Source organism: Catharus ustulatus, chromosome 3 (genome assembly GCF_009819885.2).
Source record: "Catharus ustulatus isolate bCatUst1 chromosome 3, bCatUst1.pri.v2, whole genome shotgun sequence".
NCBI classification, from domain to species: Eukaryota; Metazoa; Chordata; class Aves; order Passeriformes; family Turdidae; genus Catharus; species Catharus ustulatus.
In genome coordinates, this window is record NC_046223.1 from 23,033,185 (window position 1) to 23,056,482 (window position 23,298).

Genomic DNA, 23,298 nt, shown 5'->3' on the forward strand with positions numbered 1-23,298 from the left:
ACACGATTTGGGCAAAAACCTGGATGGATAGAGAAAAGTAAACCTCCTTAATACAAAGCTTGGAGAAAGTGCAGTTCACTGCTTATTTGAGATAGAATTCATAATTTTAATTCTTTCTCTTCCCATCTAGCAAAATAACAACTGTCTCTTCAGTATTTTTAGCTCACAGGCATAACTGTTAAGTAGGAAAGACCTGACTCTTGTATCTGAGCATTTACAAAGGATGATGGTGGACATTTTTCCAGGATATCCTGGTTTAATACTCTCCTCTTCCCACAATGACTCTGACCATGGGCATTTCAAGGCATTAATTTCCAATCTGTAGATCAGGGATATGCATTTCAGACAGACCTGCCTGACGAAGAAGAAGAATCTGTGAAGCAAGGACTAGCTACTACTGCTTGTCTGCAGCACTTGGCAAAATCACATCCAGCTTTAAGCGGGCATCCATAAGTTTCAGGTTACTTTGACACAGATAAGCTATGAGTAATCCAAGCCTCACCAGGAAGTTAAACTAAGCCTCAGTGCTAATACCTTCATACAGGCTGTGCAAAGATCAGGGGCAGAAAATACCCTCATCTGCTACAATATTAGCTGGGAAGGGCAGATTAAAAAATGCAAGAAATGTTTCTTGACCCTAAAGAAAGCTGTAGTCCTCTGTTCATGAACTGCAGTTAACATTTAACATCTGCAGTTTATTTGTAAAGCTAAGAAGCTTGTACATATTTTTTTCCCACTGTCATAGTAAGGAGGCTCAAAGAAGCTGGGATTTACTATTTGCCAAGGAACAAAGGTAGAAGGGATATTTTTCAGAGAGCACCAGGGGAAGGATTATACCCAGCCAAAACAGGAAGCTGTGAATACAGCAAGTCACCTGCAATCCTTTTGCATTTGGCTTTGATCATTACTTAATGTCCCTGTCCAGAACCTGCTACCCAAGCAAGTGTTTTCTACCAACCTGAATATAGTTCACAATCTAAGTTTCAAAACAAATTATATGTGCAATTTAACCAAAATTACTGGAATTTTTCAGAAAAGCTACTGCAAATAATTAGCCACATTTCATTAGCCAATTAAAGATATTTAAAACCAGATAAATTCATTTTTTGGTAGATACCTACTTTTGCTATTAGTTTTTAAATAAGTTCATTTTATCTTTTAAAAATATTAAAATCAACCTACTCAGGAAATATGGCTGATCCCAAATGAGAGAGTTCTTCATCTTCAACTGTGAAGCCATTGCAGTTCACCTAAGAAAAAAGAGAAAGGTGCTGGATCAGCTTCTGGTCACCTGAATACTCCACATGTATGCATATGTCACATTCTCATACATCAAACACAATTACAGAAATTTGCTTACAATTTTCCATCCACCTCTCCTGACTCACAGGGAGCTCCATGACATCTTGACAAGTGAAGTGAGGGCAAAGTCCCACTCCAAAGGAGTGCACAGGACACTAAAGAACTGAGAGTCCAATACTTGCACCTGCTCAGGACACACCTAGTGAATTGCTCCTTGGAGGCCCAACCAAGAGGAGTGGGGGTCAAAAAGAGCACACAAAACCTTGCTCCAATATGGGGCAAAGAGATTTCATTGGGCCATGACAAGGAAAGCAGAACTACGCATGCAAGGAGCAATGTGGGAACGAAGGACAGCAAGCTTGGCCAGGCTGGGGCAGTGCAGAGCTTTGATGGAGTACAGGTCACAGAGACCTACCACAATGCCACCTGTCATCAAAGACTGCATATGTCAGCTACAGCTAAAGCACATGGGAAAACAACAAAAGCACCAAGAAAGACTTGACTCTCATAAAGACATAGAATAGGAGGGGACAGAAAAAGGACAGAGTGTGAGAGGAAGTGTATTCCTAATTTCAACAGACACAAGATCAAAAGAACTTGTTAGAATAGATTCAAGCAGGTTTTAAAACCTTCTCACTTTTGTTCTCATCCAAGTCAAAGGAATCTTAGAGAAGTTTCAGCTTTTTTATGTGGTTTGTATGCCGTTAAGTGGCCAAAATGCACCTCAGTCAAGTACTTTATTCCACTTCCACTTCAAATCACACACATACTGACACAAAGAGAACCCTCTCCACATTCACTATTATCTCCCTACAAACATGAAAAAAGCACCAGTAATGCACTAGAACAACTGCTCACTAAAACAACATGGCCAAGTCCAGTTACAGCTAGAAAGGGCACAGGAACAGTCAATCAAGTATAGTGCAGCATTTCTTTTGCAAAGGGTAAGAGCTGACAACAAATACTACCAACAATAATCACAGAACCATTGAATGGTTTGGGTTGGAAGGGACTGTAAATGTTGAGTTCCAATCTCATGTTTTTTCTCCAATCCCCAGAAGCAGGGACACCTTCCAGTAGACCAGGTTGCTCAACAAGTGATATGCCCACAAGCTGGAATGCAGCCTGGACTGGCTTTTAGAAATACACAAATACCCAAAACCACTCCTCAGGTATGAACTACTCAGGGTGAGTTCACAATTAAGGCAAGTATCCCTAGTCCCTCAGTATCTCTGCTATCTTTGCTTGATCTTTATCCTGCTATTTTTAGCAATACAACTCCCAAAGATTCTCAGTCTCTCAAGATGGGCATGCTACTCCACTGGCCAATGTAAGAGTATACCTGACCCAAAACCAAAATGTAATTGCTGAATGCAAAAACAATAGAAAGGAAAGATAATATCAACAGCAAGTAAGAACATAAGGCTACAAAGGCTGACAAATAATAACTTGATGGTTCTGAATCACGGGGAAATATTTAAAAATATGTAGTGAGTTATCAACTCCCCTCCACTAAGCCAGAGCCAATACACTTCATGAAAGTATCATATTAGAAATGACACAAGAGGAGGGATCAGAAGGGATGAGATGTCACTGGTTTCACCAGGTGAATGCATGACTAAAAACAGGCAAAGTGGAAGGAGTGAATAGACAACAGCAATAAAACTGGAGTTCAAGGTTGTTCCCAATGGCAGAAAAGAGAATGTGCAAAGGGAGGCACAACATGCAAGGTCTTCAGGGAAAGGGTGAACTTGAGGCAAGAGAGAAACTGTTTGAAGAGTATGACAAGATGAGATTGAGGAAGAAAAGCTCCAGCATCAAGAGCTATATTCCATGGGGACAAAAGAGAGTAAAATGATACCAACGTCTGGAGAAGAGAGCAATGAAAGGCAAGGACTTCAGACAAAAGAACTCTATTTCACTCAAAAGGACCACTTACACTTTAGGCTGTGCAAGGAAGAGCATTGAGCAAAGTTCACTAAGAGCAATGAGAAGGAGTCAGAGGTATTCAAGCCCCAAATGACTGCCCTGAACCACGGGAGAAACAATGGGGAATGGAGGAGCAATATAGACCACATAAGGCCAGAGTAAGTGTTGAAGGAAAAGAAAAAAGCAGCAGCATATCCATACTACTGGTTTTAGGTCAAGTTAACGAATTATTAGGAAACATGTTCGTACAGCTCAAGAACAAGCATACCTCCCTTTCTTCTGGAAAGATTTATCCTGGGACTAACACCTCAGAAGGTTGCATACTGTAAAACACTTCTGAGAAGCATCCAGATGACTTCTGGAGATTCTAATGTCCACAGTGGCACCTGATGAACAGCATGAGCTTCAAGTAACACCTATGGGTGACCTCTATAGAGAAGGCTGGATGGAATATGAGATCTGGAATTCAGTAGCTCACAGAAATCAGTTAAAGTACAACAATCTGCTGGAGCTGTGCTTGGACAGGACATGAACCAAAAGTTATTATAGCCAAAATAATGAAATCTTTGGGGAATTCTGGCTACATCCTAACAAAAATATTCAGAAATACCACAAGTAACTGGTTGTACTAAGATCTTCAAAGTATCCCTCTGACAAATATAAAGTCCTCAAAAGAGTAAAAACCCCTCGTCATTGAAAGGAAATGTGTAATTAGAAAGAACACAAGGGATGATAAACAGATGCTGAATGTCCTAAATAATCATTCCTCTACAGAATAAGAGTACCTCTGTATTAAGAAAATAGTAACTGTGCCTCCTTGTTGGTAGATGCCAAGCTCTACCACACAGGATATTTCCATCTCAGCTTTCATCACAGAGGTCAACATTTGCCCCCACTTCAAGACACTATTTCACTCTGAAACTTAAGTACAAAACTAGCTTTTATTAAAGCAAAAGAGGAAAAATAAGAAAATGGATCTTTCAGTATTCCACCAGTGTATTATTCCATCCACTACAATACATTCAATTCAGATGCATATGAAAAGTAGGTAAGAAAAAAGAAGTGACTTATCAGAAGTTACCTAACAAGACATCTTGTCTTTCCTTCATCTCTCCAGATGGCCAAACCACCTGACTACATTTAAAAGCCACACGCCAGATAAAAGTTTTAGGCTGTGCTTTCTGCTGCTCTTTCTACGTCTCTGAAGTTTACTCCCTGTGAAGGTCAAACACAATGATGACCTGACCAGCAAGGATTTCCACAAGTTTGAAGCCTGAATGAAGGATTTGCCTCTGCAGGGTCTCAGGCTAGCAGCCTTCCATGTTAGTTCAACAACAGCCACACTGTGTTTGGCCCACAAGAATCTTAACTTTGACAGGGTTTATTAAAGGCTGTTTCCCCTTCAGTGTTTGAGAGGCAACTCATAGAAAGTCTGCAGACAAGAGTCTCTCCCCTCAGGATGGAAGTGGGGCATATCCAGCCACTACTGCTCAATGAAGCAGATCTCCATCAAGTATAGTCATCTGTCCCTAAGATAAGCAAAGAACTACCCTTTCCATTGCCATTAACATTCTCCCCCTTTTAGAAAGGCTAAACTCCTACAGCACCATCCACCTAAGCAGGCTGTGTTCTAGCCAACTTACTTGTGCAAAGAGAACTACAAGGGCAGCATTGTCAGGGTAGTCCAAGTGCTTTGAGTAAAAGTGATGAAGAGCAGCAATGTCGTTCTGAATCAGCTCTCTCTTTTCATTGTCTAGTTTGTCAATGTCTGTGGATAAAAAATACATTCCATTTCAGTAACAGGAAAATCCCTCCAGATAGACTTAGGATAAAAGAGGGCCAGACATTAACAGAAACCTCTGAGGGACAAGCCACTTGGAAGTACTGCAAGGAGTGCCTGCTCTTCCACAAACACAAGGTTGCCTCTGCTAAAGCCACACGTGCGCCGTGAAAACACAGAATCACAAGGTTGGAAAAGACCTTCAAGGTCCTCAAGTCCAGCCCATGCCCAACATGAAGGATTAAAAAGCATTTTCTCACATCTTTAGGTTAGCAGATAATTGGACACAGACTTTACTTTCTTGGGTTGTAGTCTTTAAAGTGCATTTGTTAACTGGAGAAACAGCCCAGCCAGCCCTGGCCCTCTGGAAGCCTATCAGCTGGGGATGGCTGTCCTCAGCTGTCTGACATGACCTTCCCCCCTACTGTGGTGTGAACTCACACTAAACCTCACTCACCTGAAAGCATGCTTTTTATAATGGAACTTTCTCATATATACCTATTCCTAACCAGCACAAAGCAGCCCAAACTGCTGCTAAGGCTGCTTATGCCTGCTGCTTTTGAAAGACATGGTGTTTCCTAGCACAGAAGCCCTAACTATTTGTGGCCACACATGATAGGGATCTAGCTACAGCACTGGGGATGTTTACAGTGTCTCTCCTTTGCAGCAAGAGGAGGATAACATGAGGGTGCCCAGGAATGCAGTCCACCTGACCTGTTGCATGTACCTGCTTCAGGAGGTAGCAAACAGTGCCTGGAAGTGCCCACGTCTCCATGGGCTGGGGAGTGACCACCAACAGAGATGTGTTTAGACTACAGACATCTACTACTAGGAGACAGCAGGAACATCAGTGGAAATGTCCTGGCACACCTGCCAACTGTATTCCATTATGAGTTTCTTCAGAGATTTACCCTCAGGCCCATGACAAGTTCTAGCCAAAGCCATGGCCACTAAACCTTTCCCTACCTGGTCCATGCAGAGTAAGCTAGATAATCAACCATATACTCCTGCTCCCCTCTCTTTCCCCTCAAGAGCAGAGTGTTTGGAAGTATTTTCCTGATCCACTCTCTCACAGTGGCAGTGTTACTAAGTTCTCTCCTGTTCCCTCCAACTCAAAACAATAATGGAGAGAAAATGATGCACAGCAGTGGAAGAAGGAGGAAATTATTTGTAAGAGCATATGGGAATGATGGGGGAGTCACGAAAAGCACTGAGGAAAATGAAATGAGACCATTTGATGAGATTTAAGACAGATCAGAAATAAGAAATTGTGAGCTTCCAACTGACAGCTAGGTGCTTTTCCTGTCTGTGTATGGTGTTGCAAAGCATAAGACACTTATAAAGGTGTGCTAAGCAGTGAGGTGAGTCAAGAAGGCAGCAGGAACAGGGGTGTTTGCTAACAAAACAAAGGCTTCTAGAGGACAACTGGGACACCGCAACAGAAAAAACATTTCAGCCTTTTATCTCCCAAATTAATAAATTATTGAAGACAAGTTGCAATGCAGAAGAATACACAGAAATTACTTCAGCACTTCCCCATTCTCCTCAACTTCAATCCTGCCAACTTACCTGTAGAACTATCCTTGCCCTAGGCAAAATTAAATGTTGGCATTTCCCCCCCTTTTTCTCCCAGTTGTCCCAAAAGCAATGACAAGAGCTGTTCAGGAATAAGACTACTGTGCTTGGTTATTCTGCTACCTCAAATCCTAGCAATGAGTACATTTAGCCAGCATTTTGTAAAAGGTTCTGGAAGCCATCAGAGTGAGTAATGTGAATATACAGCCCATTGCCTCTGTGTATATTATGCTCAGCACCAAGAAAGAAAACGGTAGACTGGTGAAATCTGTACCAGGATGGTTATTAATGGTCATTTCTAACTCAGATGTAAACAGTAGCTTTCCAGTAAAAAGCAAGCCATTGCCTTATCTCCTTCTTTGGATTATTTTAGAGCATTTAGGACTATGGAATAATATATAACATGTCAGACTTGACTGGCAGTGACAGATACTGGAGCACAGTCCGGAGGGTTCTGCAATTAGCCCCTTAGTCACTGTCACCATCAAGCAACTGTGCTGTCTCTGATTTTATGCCTCCTGGTAACAAATACCAGCTATTTTAATTTTACAACATTACAATTCTCAAAAGACACTAGAATACCAGAGAAGCAAGAGATAGATGTATGCTACATAATTAACTCTATCTAGGTTTTCATCCTTGTTTCACAGCTCCCACAAAGAGCCAAGGGAAAAACAAAGAAGCAGCACTGCACTTTCAAAAAAAATTAAGGAACCAACTCTCTGTTTATTCCTTTCCTCCAGCAGGAGTAGGATGTTCTGAAAGTTGTTGATGGAGGGGAGCCATGGGGAAACAAATCGTTAATATAGTTAAATCAAAACCTCTGTTTACCTGCAAGCCTTTTTTACTTACGTGATTCAAAATCTTTTACAGCAAGCAGCTTCTCTGATGGTGTTCTTTCAGGGTGAGTTTTCTAACAAGGGGAACAAAATAAGAAAAGATTTTAATGTCTCACTTTGGCAGTTTTGTGTACTTATTCAGAATTTGGGAACTCCTACCTCTGAGACAGATCCAAATGCACAGTCTATGGAATTTATGAGTTGATGAACAGCAATGGGTTAAATTGACTGCCCGAAATAAAGGCATAGAAATATTCTCTCCACACCAAATTAGGTAGCAAAAGATGAACTCCTATCAAATTTATATACATAAACTGAACAGTATTTTAAATATGTCATTTGCTTTGTTCTAGACACCCAGAAAGCTGCTAACAATAGCAAGCAGACAGAAGACAGGCTTTGCTTTGAGGAAAGTGAATAAACTGACTGTTGACAGAGTTCAAAAGCAATGCTCCACTCTTGGCCTAAGGCCACTTCTTTGTAATCTTGGCCATTAAATATGGCTTTGCAGGTGGCCCAGCAGCTGAGGTTCAGGGACTATGGTTTGCATATTTAGCTTTTATATGACATGTAGGGTTCTCCCCACTCCCTGTAAGCGATGAAAGCAGAAATTTACTCCGACGACTTTTTGTCATTAAACATTCGATTTTGTTTGTGGATCACCACCAAACTGTGCTTTAATTAAGTCACACACATGTACATTCATGCACACACATCTACACACACAGCAAGGATGCAGCTACCTTCCCAGCAGGCCACCAAAATCCTCCCTATGTAGAGTATCCAGGTTGCCCTTGTCACATAAGCAGATCTCAATCACAAAAATATGCTTCAAAGAGGATTTGTTTTTGCAGAGAGAGTTTAGAGCTGTACAAAGATACACAGCACAATAACCTTGAAACTCATGAATCCCATCCCCTCCCTGTAAGCATTTGTGCTTTCCTCAGTATCCATATAATTAAGGAACACTGAAATGGAGGTTGGCATTGCAATCTTCTTTCCTTACAATATTCTTTTTCTCCAAAGGCCAAGGGTCTGAGATTTCTCTCTCAAAGTCTGGTTTTCACCAGCTAACTCATAATCATAAATGTTTATACCTGAATACCTCAGAGGTGTTTTTGACTCACTCATGTACTGGGAGTTATATGCTGCACAATGCTATGCAACTGTAGCTGAAAAATACTACAACAGGCAACTGCTTCATAAAGTTATGCATCAATGCCTGCAGCCAGATAACTCTAGAAGCATTCCTTGGAATTTAAACTGAAATATCAAATTTTGTTCTTTCTCTTCATCAATGTGGCCTTGGTGCTTGCCCATATGTGTAACCAAGAGCTCAAATCTACCGGAACAGAGGCTGAAACACCAATGTGAAGCCAACAATAAACATTTCCAGGCTCTGTTCAGCAGTACCTTGGCCACAGGTTAGAACTGAAGACCTCACCAGCCTCCTGCAAAAGTCTCCAGTCAGACTATGCTGGCCCTGACCCTACTGCAGTAGTCTGATGGTCAGTTCATTCAGCTGCTGCAGCTCTGTGTTACACCTGTCTGTACACAGGAAACTTAAGAGTGTGTGTGTGTGCTTTGCAGGGCCAGTTACTGTCAGTCAATTTTCATTGTCCTGCCTTCCCTGGTACCCGGAGCAGGAGCAAACCTCCCAAGCTTCACCTTCTGCTCACCTGTTTGGCAAGGATCCTTGCTGTTAGCCTCACAGTCTCTGAGGGATTCCAGTTCTGCCCAAAAGCGCACATGGAGGCACATTCCAGCTTGTGCATTGGCCAGTCTTCCTTCTGAAAACATAGAAAAAAAATAATAATAAAAAAAAAGTGCCATGGAGATAAACTTATGAAAAAGGGGATGAAGAAAGTCCTGCCAGATTCTAGAGGTCAAGTGAAATATGTTTCCTTCAAAAAATAAGATGATGCTTACTAAATCTGAACAAAAGCTTGAGTCACATTTAAGGGTTACAGCTATCTTGCTTTTTTTCAAACAAATTTACAAGGGACAAGTTGAGGTCAGAACATCTTCATTTACTCAACAGAATAAAAGTATTAAATGACGAAGAAGCAAACAGACAACATGATTTATAAATCACCAGTTCTTACTGTTCAGATCAAGCATATGAGGATGCAGTAGGTCTGAGCTTGATGACTTTATTGGGCTCATTTCCATTTAATACTTTGGCCCCTCATTATGAGGTGACCCTGGTGTAATCAGGAGTAATGTGTCTGAAGTCAATGGATTCACAATCACCAAGAATCATTTGACTGTAAGGTCAAACCTAAACATTCTGATGGAATTACCAGATTTTTTTTCCTTAAATGCTGAAGAATAAAAGTACAACTAGACAATGAAAACACACTAATATAGACAAACATTTCTGACAAACATTTAAGTTAAATGTACAGACTATAGTTTAGGCAATGTATTCCTAGCTCAACAGGCAGTAACAATCTACAGGAGTGATGGCACAAGGCACTCAATGGCTTTTGTCTACAAGTTTCACCCAAGGCCACAGAATCTTCCAAAGAATAGCACAGAATCACATATTAACAATCTGCAGCAGCAAAGGCTGTCCTCAGACTGCAACAAATTTCATTTTATTTATTAAATTATTAATTCATTTAAACATGGAAATATTCAAGAAATGCACAGTTATTTATTGCTATATCTCATCCCAAACATGCATTTATAGAACTCTGTCTGAACAGACCTATAGTACTCTGTCTGTATAGGGAGCATCAAATTTCGTTTTCATACCAGATTCAAACTGGTGGAAAACACTAGCAGAGAAAAAAACTTACAACAAATCCCACAAATCTGTAAGCGAAAACTTGAAAACCTTTTAGCACCTTCCAGAATGTTCTTAAATCCCATTACTGATTCACTCGGTATGGCAGGTCCTGTGTTGGCCCACTCACCACCAATTTTTAAAAATAATTCTAAAAACTCAACAATATGGCCCATCATAGTGACTGAGTGGCACAGAAGGAATGATTTCACTCACTGCCTAGCCACTACAGGCAAGAGCCATTTGAAACACTAGGGAGACACACGAAGCTGCCTGAAGCATCTGCACAGGACTGCTAGATAGGCTGCAGGTCTGCTGGGAGGGAGATTCCTGCTCAGCTTATTTACAGGTTTTGGAGATCAAAACAAAAGCTGAGATTACTAATTTCAGAGTTACTGCACCAAAACCTCTTCCATTGAAAACAGTTATTTTAACTGTCCTAGGCACAGACAGCTTTAGGAGGTTATTTTATTAGGAAAAGAAAGGTCAACACCAGCCTCAGCCTTGGGTAGTATTTGAAGCAGTGTGACACTGCAAGGGTATTCAACCCCTCACAATGCCAACTTTGCTGTCCTTGATATCTCAGTATGGTACTTCCAAAAAAACCTACATACAGGCTGCTTGAAATAAGCTCCAGTGTAAATATTCTAAGAGGATGTGGCAATACAGACCAGAACCAAAATAGTATATTACACGGTAATCATGTCATGTGAAATTACACTCCTGACTCTCCTACAGCTGTCACACTACAAAATGCATCCCCAGAGAGACCCATTTCCTATATATGCCCCAAAAAACTTTTCTGGAAAATTCCTGACAGCCTTTGCTAAGGAATCTACAGGTTAGAGGCTAAAAAGAGACAGAGGGAAATCTCCTCTAGCACCTCTTCTTGCTTACCCAGGACACACACTAACTTTAGCATGATTGTTCAAAAATTGAAGGCACTGAACCTGAAGCTTTGCAGGACTCTCATCCATACACACTCATTAAATAAACAGGAGAAATTACCTGATGAAAAAATCAAAATGCAAAATCACGTGCCTGTCTCGAAGCAGTGTTTTTTAAAAAATCCATTTCGCCCTTTATTCTTTACACATCGTTAATTAAAATCTTTCCCCAGGCAGAATCATACTGAGTTATATGAACTGGTGGGGAGGTTAAAGGGACAAGATACGGCTGAATTGTGCAAAATGAGATAAAAGCCTGAAACACCACAAAAAAAAAAAAGAGTTCTGATGACTGAGGAATACCTGGGATAGAAACACCATGACAGCAGCTTTTCCTGCGATCACAGCAGGACTATTTTGCATTCTTTTCCACATTTTCCTCCAAGTAGTTTGAATTATAACAAACAGCATTGTTCTAGCTGAATCCCTAATGCTACATTAATGGTACTTTCACCCTATTTTCATTACATCCATAATATTTTTCTCTTAATTTAGGAGTGACAACACTTTTGGAAGGGAAGTTCTTTAAAGGTTATGCCTTTTACATCAAAGCATGGAACACTCCTCTTCACCGCGTTCTTCAAAAGGATTCTGCCATCCAGGACTACTGGATTGATTCCCAGAACACTGTCTTATACCTCACCGTAGGAGAAAAACAACAAGTAACAAAATATAACAATACAAAAAATAAGACTCAAATCCAAACAAATGTCCTCATACCTCCTTTTTCACATGGACATTTTCAATGCCAAATAAAAACTCTGTTCTATTTCACTCAATTAAAAAGAAACACACACAAACACTAGAGAGAAATGATGGGCATGCCAGGGTAGGGGTTAACCTCACTTCTTCAAAATCTTAAGGCCCAATTGTGATTAAATGGCATCCAACTCTTTAACTGAATTTCAGTGAGGCAACTTCTGATGTCTGATATTAATTGGTAAAGTTGTCTGATGCAGCCTTCCAACAAGCAGTGAAGGTAGAAGTTTTATATATCTTCACAGCCATCCTTCCCTATCATCATTTACCAAATGCTGGGCTCTAGAGGGTATTTGTCCTCCATGGGCTAACAATTAACATGTTCATGGAGACATTGACCAAAGAAAAATACATTGGGAAAGTTTTTCTATAGGAGGACAGACACCCAATGCAACCTTTCAGTGTCAAAATCCTTTCGTGCAGAATCATTACAGCAAAAAATTTTGCATTTTTTGTTACAGCTCACCAAAGAGGAGCAGGCAATTTGGCAATTTCTACAAGGTCCCATTTAAAACACACCTGCTTAATGTTAATTACAGATGTGCAACTACATTTTGAGGCTTACTAGCTGGTTACAAATACCTGTTTTATTTACTCCAGCAATACCAACTACAGCAGCCTTTAACATGACATGTTAAGAAAAACACAAATGGTCTGTTCAAAATACATTTTGAATGTTGAAAATCACCACAGAAACATCTTCTGCACACTGGCTAGCTGATCTCCACTCTGTCTGGGATAAATGACAGCCATGCGTAATAACAGCAAGAGGAGTTCCAGTAGTTCCAGAGTTCACCAGTTCCAAAATTGTAACCACATAACCCTCTTAAAACATTTCACTTCAGGGTGTTTCAGTAGCTAATTTCTAAAGAGAAAAAATGAGCACAGGTCTCCTCCTGCTTGACTAAAATTATTATAATTTAAGAAGTCAAGACCCGAACAGCTGCACATGGGGGCTGAAAGCCACTACTATAATAACATGCCTGTGCTCCAAAGAGGTGAAACTAGAGAGTGGGATGGTGTGAATCTGTTGGAAATCACAATCCCTTTTAAAAGGAGACCCGGATTAGGGCTTGGGAAAAGAAAGACCCAGCAAACCCAGACTAGATTCAACCCACAAAACATTAAAAGCAGCAAGGACAGGCAGTGAAGGTAACTTCCACTCTCACGTGCCCTGAATCCACACCTATGCAAACGTCCAGCTTAATATAGGCCAAACATGTAGTTATCTATCCTAAAAGCAAAATAAGAGACCAAAACAGGAACATTAGGGAGCTGTGCCAAAGCCTGTGTGGGGGTGTGTGTGTGTGTGTGTATAGCTCCACCTGCCACAGATCCACCCCTCCCCACAATGAGCAAGAATTCCTAGGAATTGTGGTATAGGATATCTTTAAGTAAGAAAAGAGCAAGCTCAAAAGCTTTGGGTTTTTATCCCAGTATGCCTCTTGTGGTAAATATTTGTCTAACAGAATTGTATTGACTAACAAGGTACTAACCAACATATGAAATCATACCATGCCCTTGTTGGTTACACACAATTTTTAGCTGAGTTGAGCAAAAAAATACGGATTTACAGGGAAAAATTAACTTATAATATATAAATGAAATGAACAATACCACGACAGTTCTCAAGTGCAGCCCTGGCCTTTTATCACTGTTGCATGATGTCTCACATCCATGGAGGCAAAAGGGATACATTTCCTGTACATTCCAGTGTTACAAATTCAGTATCAAGGCACAGATATCCTTTCTGGCTTTGCCAAAGAATTGCTGAGCTGCTGAAAAGCACCTTTGAACGAGGCAGGGATGAAGATGCAGCGCAGACTGTCTATGTAGCATGTACAGACAGTGGAGAACGGTTTCTAGAGAATATTGTGCTTGAAGGTAACTTTGAAAGAATGTCAAAGAACTCAATCTCAGCAACGTTCATAAATTTCATCAGGCTGACTCAGAAGGGCCCAAAAAATGGAACACAGTGTTATACCAACTAGGGAATCAAAAGCCACATGTGTATCATCATCAAGAGGGAGTTGCTAGTACCTATGCAAGTCATACTATAGTTCTATAGTACTATAGACATCAACAAAATCTAAAAAAGGCCTTTATATCTAGAGCATCATACCACAGACAGGTAGGAAAGATTCTAAATCACTAACTTATCAGACAGACAAGCTTTTGCTGATCAGTAGCTTTAGCAGACTTAAGGACACTCAGCTCAAGCAGTTCAGGTTTTCACTCTGGGAACATGTCCCCCCTGAGAGAGAGAATTCTGACCACCAAAAAATACTTTTTTTTCTTAAAAATCAATCTAAAAAAAGTAATACATTTACAAAACTTTACCAGGGAAAGAAAAAAAAACAAGGAAATAAATCAATCCCTCTTTGTTTGTAAATATAAAAGTATAAACTTTGTCACGGCTGGAAGTCAGGACACTGAGGGAGGGCCACTTGGTGATAAAAGCAAAGGACCATGGATGAGAAGAAGTCCTTCTACTTCCAGCATGACATCTACTTGCTATTTTTTCCAGCACAAATCACTGAGCTTTCCTACTTCAGAAAATCTTACATAGCTGTTTCATAAACCATTGTACATTTTATATAGTAAGAGAAGAAACTCAGTCTCAGATAAAAGCTGCTAAACAGCTGCTTTGTTAAAGGATTTCCTTCCCTCATCTAGTTAAAATCTTGTAAGAAATAATGACATGAGGAAACACTTCTTAGAACAAGCATTTTCCATGAATGAATCATAGGCTTTCTCTACACTGTCTTTAAAGCTCATCCAGATCCCTCTTCAAGGCCTTTAAGGATGCTCATACAGTAAGCTTTCACTTTGGAAATTCTATTAACTACTGCAAATTTAGTAAAAAACTCATTTCTGTTTAGTCTTTTAAGCTCTCCTGGTGCCTCAAAACAAAAAGGCTGTTTGGTTAACCCACAACTCACTAGGATTCTGTGGGAAACCAGGAAGTTAGGGAGGTACCAGAAGGAAAACTGAGGAGAGGTCAGACTTCTTTTGAAACTTGTGCAACAGGAGAATAAGATACATCCTTGAAATAAAAGCAACAGCCATGTCCAAAGTGCCTGGGAACTGAACAGCACCAACCACAACATCTCTGTCCAGGTAATGAGAACAGAGCCTACTTGGCATGCACCCATGCACCCAACAAACAGCATGTTAACGTGTGGGAGAAGGTTTGCATTATTTATAGCTAACACACAGCTGCATGCCAGACCTTGGGCGACTCAAATCCTTCATAAGCACTGTTCCACACTCTGTGCCCAGCACCACAGACCTTGCATAGCTCACGTTATTCAACCAGCAACCCTCTTGAGTTTTTCCACACAGAAACTGGATAATTCTTCCACGTGGATCAAGTTGAGGGGCCAAAAAGACTAGAATTTTTTTTTTTAAATTTATTCTAATTTGAATTAAAAACACAGTTAAAACTGCATGCAAATGTTTTGGACGGCTTTGTATTGCTCTACTTTAGTATGCACTTATATTCTACATTCAGGGGCCTTTAAAAAACAAAGTACACAAAAAGAATGAAAGTTGAAAATGAGTAAGTAAGTTAGGGAAAAAGCCTGGTAGGTTTCAAACGATTATGACTACCATCAGCTGTGGTAGTCTCAGTACTCAAAATATTTGCAAATGTTAAAAAAAAAAAAAAATTAAAAAAAAAATCTCTCTCCTACGATGGCTATTTAGTGATTTGATTTTTTTAAATTAGACACAGGATCTCTTACCATTTTAGTGAGCTACTGCTAAATAACGTGGTTGGTCCTTAAAAGAAGTAATACAGATATAATTAGTGGGTTGACAGGCAGCTCTAATCAAAGTCTCCGTGGTACCAAGCCCTGAAGCTACAGATCTTAAAAGACTCATGCAGACCATGTCGAAATCCTGTAATGCACAACTCCATGGTCAGCATCTGTGGGATGCTGGAACTGACTGGACTGCTATTAACCATAGCTACAATTAGAGGACATCAATGCCACACAAACAAAAACTGGAGTTCTGCAACTCCCACCCTCCTTCCCCCCCATCCTCACAAACAGCATGGTCATACCTGACATTCCACATTGCAGTAAAAGGCCTGTTTGCATCTTCCACACTTGGACAATCCTTCTTTCCTTAAAAAGAACACAGAAGTTATTCTGTTCTAGAAACCTGAATGAAATAAAAACTGTATGCTGGATCACTTTTTGCACAGTACTTTGCATTTCACAATGAAAACTCTATTAGACTTTCAAAAGTACATTTTTCCAAGCAACTCTCATTATGCAAAAGCACTCTGCTTTCTTGATGAATTGTTGGGTTTGAAAACATAGTACTCTATGCTATTTGACAGACACCATCATTTTTTTGCCACTATACAACACTACACAATGCATAATGAGCTAAACTTATTGTGTTTTGCAAACTTTAAAACCACTATTAACCCTTTGGTTCTGCTATGACCATTCTATTGCTTCTTTGGTTATAGAATGGATGACCTTTGTTGAGTAAGTGCCTCCAAAAGCCAAGAAAAAATACTGCACTATTAAATATACTGTTTGATCTCCTGTCACCTGAGAGCCCCTCACTGTCTCACCCTGTCTGCTCCGATATCTGTGAATTCCGAGCAGACCTAAGGCTCACACTCTCCTTTTTTATATTTGTATATACCCCAACAGGGGGAACTGCCACGAGGAAGGTCCTTTTCTACTTTAAAGTGCATGTGTTGCAACAGATCCCACCAAAAATAGAACATGTGTTACCCAACAAGTGACATTTTGGTATGACAGCAATAGGGATCTCTCAGCAGTACTGAATGCTTTTAAAATGCCTGCACACCCTCCCTGGTGGAAGTAGCAAAAAAAAAAAAAAAAAAAAAAAAAAAAAATTTGTCTCAAACTGATGTAAGCTCACTGGAGTAAATCAAGGGTGAGGGTCCTCATATGATGTGATAGTGTACAACATTTTGATGGTCACAGGCATTCGGAGCCCATAAGCTCCAGCAAGTCTGGCATCCTCTGATTGTATCTGCAAAGCACACAAGGTGCAACCTGAGCGAGCCGGGCTAACATCATGACTCCTCTTGCTGACATTACAACCGCGTATTTAAAGTAACAACCACTATCTCATGCAAATACAATGTTGCAGCCTCATTTTGCCCGTGTCGCCACTAAAGTTTTCACGACAGCTTCGCCAAGTTTCCCTTCCCACGGCTGGTGTCGAGCCCACAACCTTCCAGCTAGGGCTCTTTGCGCGTTCAACGAGCACAGTTCGGAATCTGGTACGTGCTAGTTCAGTGCTAATGCAACAGTCACAGACACAGAACAAATGTCTGAGCACTGGCGGATCGCCTTACATCACCGAGACATCGTTCCTCTTAGTGGCACTTCATCACCCTGGTGTGAAATAAGTTTCAGATTACCCCACTAACTGCTGTCCTGCTGCAGTCAGTCTGTTCCTTGATCGCTGTGCTCCTCCAGAGCTCCAAAGGAGAAGCTTGCATGGATAACAAGCAGCTGCTCCCGAAGACAACTAAAAGCTATTCCATGAGATAACTATTATCCTTACAGCATTACTTCACATCAGTGAAGTATGGAAGTATTCCCTGGTCCTTTGGCCGACAAATCTGAATATGATAAGCAAAACCAGACAGTTTCTTTGGCACAAGGAAATTTGTGGTTAGGCACATAAATTTAAAAAAACCCTTACCCAAAAAAACACCTTGACACAAATTTTAGAGGCTGGGAAAAGGTGTAAAGGAGTTGAGGAAAATCACCTGAGCTGTACTTTCTTCAAATTGATGGGACTGCTTCACCGGCTTCACTAGGAGCTATATTAGGTGCTCACATGCAAGGAGGGGTGAATCAAGTGAACAAGTCACAAGTAAATAAGGCAATGAGGAAAGAAAAAAGATGTGTGGATAAAAATAGCACAGTTGCAACAGTTGTTTTTCTTTACTGAGGTAGCTACTAACATTTGCTCTGAGTTATAACCAGGTAAGCACTTAATTCCTCAGTAAGCTGTCAGAATCCACAAAAGTACTACACCTTCTAAAAATATGGTGTGGTGTGACCTGCAGGAGTGTCGTATCCATGCTGAAGTCGCTAACCCTAATAGGCCCTTCTTTCTCTCTTTCTCCCTATAGCAGCTCACATTAGAAGGCTTGAGGCAAACCCTTGAACCCCTCCCCTTCACACAGGTCAGGTGCAGCTGCAGAGGCCCCGCTAACTCGAGCCCCCGCATCCCTCCAGCAACGGGAAGGGTGAAGCACACAGGAGCAGGCAGCACTCCAGTGCCAATGCTCCCAGCTATGCCACAAACAACTTCTTACACTGCCTGCGCTCCGCCCCAGCAAAGGCAATGTGCAGACTAAGGTTTCAGACAGAGGTAATACACAGATATTTCTGTGTATTTCATTGCGGAAATATACACATTTCATTCATAGGTATTCCATCCGCACTATGGAATAGGAAGTGTGAACTAGGCGACTGCAGACCCTTTTCTCCCTTATCAACCCTTCATTAAAAGCAGCGAGCACGGAGTTATTACAAAACTCAACGAAACTTCCTGCGAGAGGATGGTTACGCACGTGTCAACGTGACCGCCAGAGCACGGGAAGAGCTGAACTTTTTTTTTTCTTTCCTTTTCCTTTCTCTTTCCCGAGCTGCTGAGCACCAGCTCTGAGTTTAAACTTCCACAGCACCACGAGCCGAGGAGGGGGAAAGCTGTGAAGCCGCGGCCGCCGCCCGGGCCCTACCTGGCGAAGCAGCCGTCGCAGTGGCTGCCGCGCTCGCTGACGGTCAGCACGGCCACGTAGGCCGGGCAGCTGAACAGCAGCTCCCCCACGGCGAAGCGCCGCCGCGCCCGCAGCCCCCGGCCCTTCCCGGCGCTGGCGAACATCTCCAGGCCGCCCAGCTGCGCCGCCGCCTCCGAGCGCATCCTGGCCGAGGGCAGGGCAGGGCTGCCGGGCGGGCTCGCAGCGCTGCGCTCCCGGCCGCGCACGCCGGCACTCGGGGCCGCCGCTGCTGCCGCCCGCCCGCCGTGGGAAGCGCCTCCTCCGGGCGGCGCGGGGCCCGCCGGCGGCTGCGCACCGGGAGCGGCTGCGCACCGGGAGCGAGCCGCTGTCCGCCGGGGCCCGGCTGCGCACCGGGAGGGAGCCGCTGTCCGCCGGGGCCCGGCTGTGATCCCGGCCCCTACCCCAAGCCCTGCCCGCCGAGGTCCGGCTGTGATCCCGGCCCCTGCCCCGAGCCCTGCCCGTCAAGGCCTGTTAGCAGCCCCGGCCCCTGCCCCAAGCCCTGCCCGCCGAGGCCCGGCTGTGACCCCGAGCCCTGCCCGTCAAGGCCTGTTTGCAGCCCCGGCCCCTGCCCCGAGCCCTGTCCGGCCTCCCACACGCTGCCCATCGGGGAGGGGCTGCCCACGCCAACCTGTGCGCGGTGGGAGCGTCCATCCCCCAGAGCCAGCCGAATCTCGGGCTGCGAGGGCACCGGGCAAGGGGCTCTCCTGCTGGCCCCACTGCCCTCTCGTTAGTTTAGCACCTCATGCCCTTCCCAGTGAAGTCAGTGAAGCGAGTCGTATTCCATACTTGAGGAAAGGTACAACGGAAAGGTACAACTGAGGTAATTCTGCTCTCCTTCTTCACACCAGTAGCTTTTTCGTTGATTTGCATTGAGCTGCTGTTTTGCCTTTTTAGGATTTTTTTTTCTTTTTTTTAACTTATATGCCTAACCACAAATTTTCTTGTGTCAAAGGAAGTGGCTGTTGTTTTAATTTTAATCACATTTGGAAGATTTCTATCTGCCAAAGGACCAAGAAATACTTCCACGCTCCATTGCTGTGCAGTAATATTGTGAAGATCATCTTAGTTATCTCAGGGAATAGCTTTTAAATATCTTCGGGAGCAGCTGCTTGTTATCCATGCACGCTTCTCCTTTGGAACTCTAGAGGAACACAGTGAGCAAGCGACATACTGACTGCAGTAGCAGAATAGTTAATGAGGTAATCTGAAACTTATTTCACACCAGGGTGATGAAGTGCCACTGAGAGGAGCAGCAAGGCCTCCCAGATCAAGGCACCTCAGTCGTGAGTAGGTTTGCAGGTCAGGACACAGGGAGCTCAGGTGTTGTGGCCTCCTGGATAGATGACCAGGGCAGGGAGAGAATGTGGCAGGCCCAGTCTCTCCCTGCAGGTTCACTGACAGCCCCAGGCACGGTCAGGGGTGAGCCAGGTCCCAGGGGCAGCAGGAGACAGGGTGGGTGGGAGTCCCCAGGGAAGGAAGATTAAGGTGTAATTGTGCTCTCAGGCCCCTAACAATACTCTGTTCCAAATAACTGATTCATATCCTGTTGCACATCTTTAACTTCTCTGATATTCTCATCCATTGTTACATGATGAAATTAGTGGATCCCCTGCAAAAATAATGTATCTTTCTGGACCAGCATTATTTGAATTAGTTAAAACATCACTGTTTTTACAAGGAAAGACTGAGCAATGAAAATAGATGCAAACCTTGAAAAATATCCTGTCCCCCTCAACATCTGAGCTGGATGTTGGTCATGAGCAACTGTACACCTGCAGGGATGGAATCAGGCTATCCAGTTATAGTAGTAAGAGCCATTTACATCCCAGTTCAGTGTAGATTGAGGATGTCAAGCTCAAAGGTCTGGAATCTTAATTATAGACTATTCTATATCTAAGTATATTTAAAAGTAGTGATTGATAAGGTATTCACTTTAAGAATTAATTAACATTAACTGGGAAACTGCCCTTATGGTCAATACAGTTTGATTAATTTATAGATCCATTATAGTAAGACAAATAGAGTCACAGCTCCTATACCCATCTACTCTGACTTCCTACACTGCACAATCTAGTAAATTCCTTGAACTAATTCCTGCTCAAAGTAGAGCAAAACTTCTAGGAAATAAATAGTCTTGATTTTAAAATGTTCTTAGTAAGTGGTTTTACAAAAAAACCCTCCTGGTAAACACATATACTTAATTTTCACCCTTAAAATGCCCAGTAGTCTCTTCAGCTGCTGTATCTTGTTATAGCATTATAAACTATTTTGAAACACTCTTAGCTCTTTTTCTCTCTACATCAGTAAAATAAAATGGTTGAGCATTTGCTTTTGAAATCTGAAAACAGCATGATATACTCCAGTAGTGAAATCCTGGTTACACTGTGAAATCAGTGACAAATTCATACATTTTTTTCCAGAAGTTAGCATTTAATTCATGTTTCAAATGACACTGTGTCCAAATAAAATAAGTCTAACAACTCATACCTATCAACTTGATGATCTTGGAGGTCTTTCCCAACCTTAATGGTTCTATGATGTTCATTATCAGATCATTTCTAAACAATAACTTATGCTTCTCTAAGATCATGTGGGTTCACTGATGAGAAGGTTGTGAGGTGTCTTTTGGGGGACACCAGCTGGAATGATGGCAAATGTTACCACATTTCTGTTCCACATTATCACCCTTGTAAAACAGCTGACAATTTGATTATGCCTCAGGTAATGTGGAAAAATTCAAATTTCACTAGGTCTCTTTGTTAATAAAGAGTCATTTAGTTTTAAAACCAAAAATAATAATTTACTAAATAGGCTTTATTCCACCCTGAAAAATATTGCTTTCCAAGAGATAATACATGGATTTATTCACAAGAGTGAAATTCAGCACCGGCCTGCAGTCCCATTCAAACCCTCCAGGAGAAATTCAACCAGCTGCCTGCATAGCTTTTAGCTTCCTTTGGATGTTTTCAAAAACAAAACTGGTTTGATAAGTTATTAATGAAAACAGTTTGGTGACTACTTTGTTAGAGTATTTATCCCAATGTTTTCTGTATTTATACAAATCCTGTAAATAAAACATATTCTTTTGGATCTCCTTATTTTATCTGTGTTTTCACACCACGTTCATCAGAAAATCTGAACGTGCATTTTTATGAATCAGTATGAGTGCCTAAATAAATAATGGTTTGTTGCAAAACACAGATTTAGTAATCAATTCATGAAGACTCTCAAGGCTTTAGCCATATAAATATGCATGCAAGAGCTGAATGAACAGTCAACACCAGGGATTTTCCTGCAACCAGAAAAAGACTGGAATGCTCTCTCCCTACTGTTCACAGGATGAGCAGAGGAGTCCGTGCCTGCAGAATGTGTTGAGGACCTGGCAAGATTGGGTGATAAAATACTTTGCTAAATTATACCTTAGATATGCAGAGACTTGTACTTCTCATCTCTTCTTTTTTTAACTTCTGTTGTGTCTGCTTTAAATAAGAAAGATGATGGCTCATGAAAGGATGTGAAGTAGGGTATAGGTTTAAGAAAGTCACAGAACAAAGTGTCGTGCCAGCTCTTTGAATTTCTTAAAATTAAGGAGTCTTTAGAAGCAGAGCTGTTCACCTTCACTCACAACCTTGGAGCTGCTCTCTGGAAAACCTTGTGTGTTTGACAGGAAAAGATCCATCCCCGTTAGTCACATTTAGTTAGGCTTAATCACTTAATCTTCCAGAAACGGTACCGCCGAACCGCAGCCTGCACTCTCCAGGAGCGGCTGCATGCCCTGTGCCCAGAGCTGTCTTTTTGTGTTATGTGTCACGGCAGACTTTAGCCAGAAAGGTTCTGAACTTGGAAAGGGAGCAGGGAGTCACTCGCTAAGACACAGGGCCCCGAGCGAACTGGAGGGGGAGCTAGGAATAAACAATAAAATCAGCTACAGGGTAGGTACAAGAAACAATCATAGGCCAGCAGCCTATGGGGAGAGAAAGGACAAAGGAAACGGTGTATAACCTTTCCTATATTTAATGCAATTATTTCCAGAGAGATCTGGTATAGTAACCTTGTCTTTTTTCTCCTTTGGGGTTTTTTGGTTTGTTGGTTTTTTTTTTTTTTTTTCCTGAACCTCTTGGTACCGTACAAGTACTCACAACAGGGACAGCTGGAAACACATCCCACAGTGTAGTGTAAGTAATGAAATACTCAGCATAAATTAGTTTTGTGGGTAGATTTAATGGTGTGTCCAAAACTCTGTCCTGCTGTAGGTAATCAGCTGTTTCTGGTATCTTTGCAATTTATGGATAGTTTGGGTTCAGATTTGTGCCTTTTCAGCAGGTGAGTGCATTATTTGTTTTGAGCCAGAGATTAAGTGTGAGTGTAAAAACTCAGCAGGAGCTGGGAAATGCTGCCTTTCAAAGAAGCAAAGTGCAGTTAATCACTTTAAGGAAATAACCTGCAAGGTGGGATGGAGTTCAGGGATAGCAGTGAGTTCAGAATTCAGTGGGGGCTGCAAGGATGGTGTCACCGATGTGTCTCTAGGCAGATGTGCTCCCAGCTCCCAGCCCTGGAGGGACCTGGGCATGACATTCAAAATC

At 42.0% G+C, this 23,298-nt stretch overlaps 1 protein-coding gene and 1 long non-coding RNA gene across 4 annotated transcripts in view; one reads left to right on the top strand and one right to left on the bottom strand.

Annotated features, from left to right (window-relative positions):
* The window catches only part of SMYD2 (SET and MYND domain containing 2), a 29,544-nt gene extending 10,039 nt beyond the window's left edge, over window positions 1-19,505 (bottom strand). The window contains exons 1-6 of one of the 2 annotated variants that reach the window (XM_033055482.2): window positions 19,344-19,505; window positions 15,992-16,055; window positions 9,105-9,215; window positions 7,439-7,499; window positions 4,875-4,999; window positions 1,183-1,250 (exon numbers count right to left, since the gene is read on the bottom strand). In XM_033055482.2, the coding sequence (XP_032911373.1) occupies window positions 1,183-1,250; window positions 4,875-4,999; window positions 7,439-7,499; window positions 9,105-9,215; window positions 15,992-16,055; window positions 19,344-19,366 (452 nt within the window). In that variant the 5' untranslated portion in view covers window positions 19,367-19,505. Of the gene's footprint in view, window positions 1-1,182; window positions 1,251-4,874; window positions 5,000-7,438; window positions 7,500-9,104; window positions 9,216-15,991; window positions 16,056-18,676; window positions 18,921-19,343 lie in introns of those variants that run through there. The other variant, XM_033055481.2, reaches the window with a different exon arrangement.
* Window positions 19,450-23,298, top strand: part of LOC116994069 — a 111,183-nt gene continuing 107,334 nt past the window's right edge. For both annotated transcript variants that reach the window (XR_004417409.1, XR_004417408.1), the window contains exon 1: window positions 19,450-19,535. This is a non-coding gene — a long non-coding RNA (uncharacterized LOC116994069). The remainder of the gene's footprint in view (window positions 19,536-23,298) is intronic.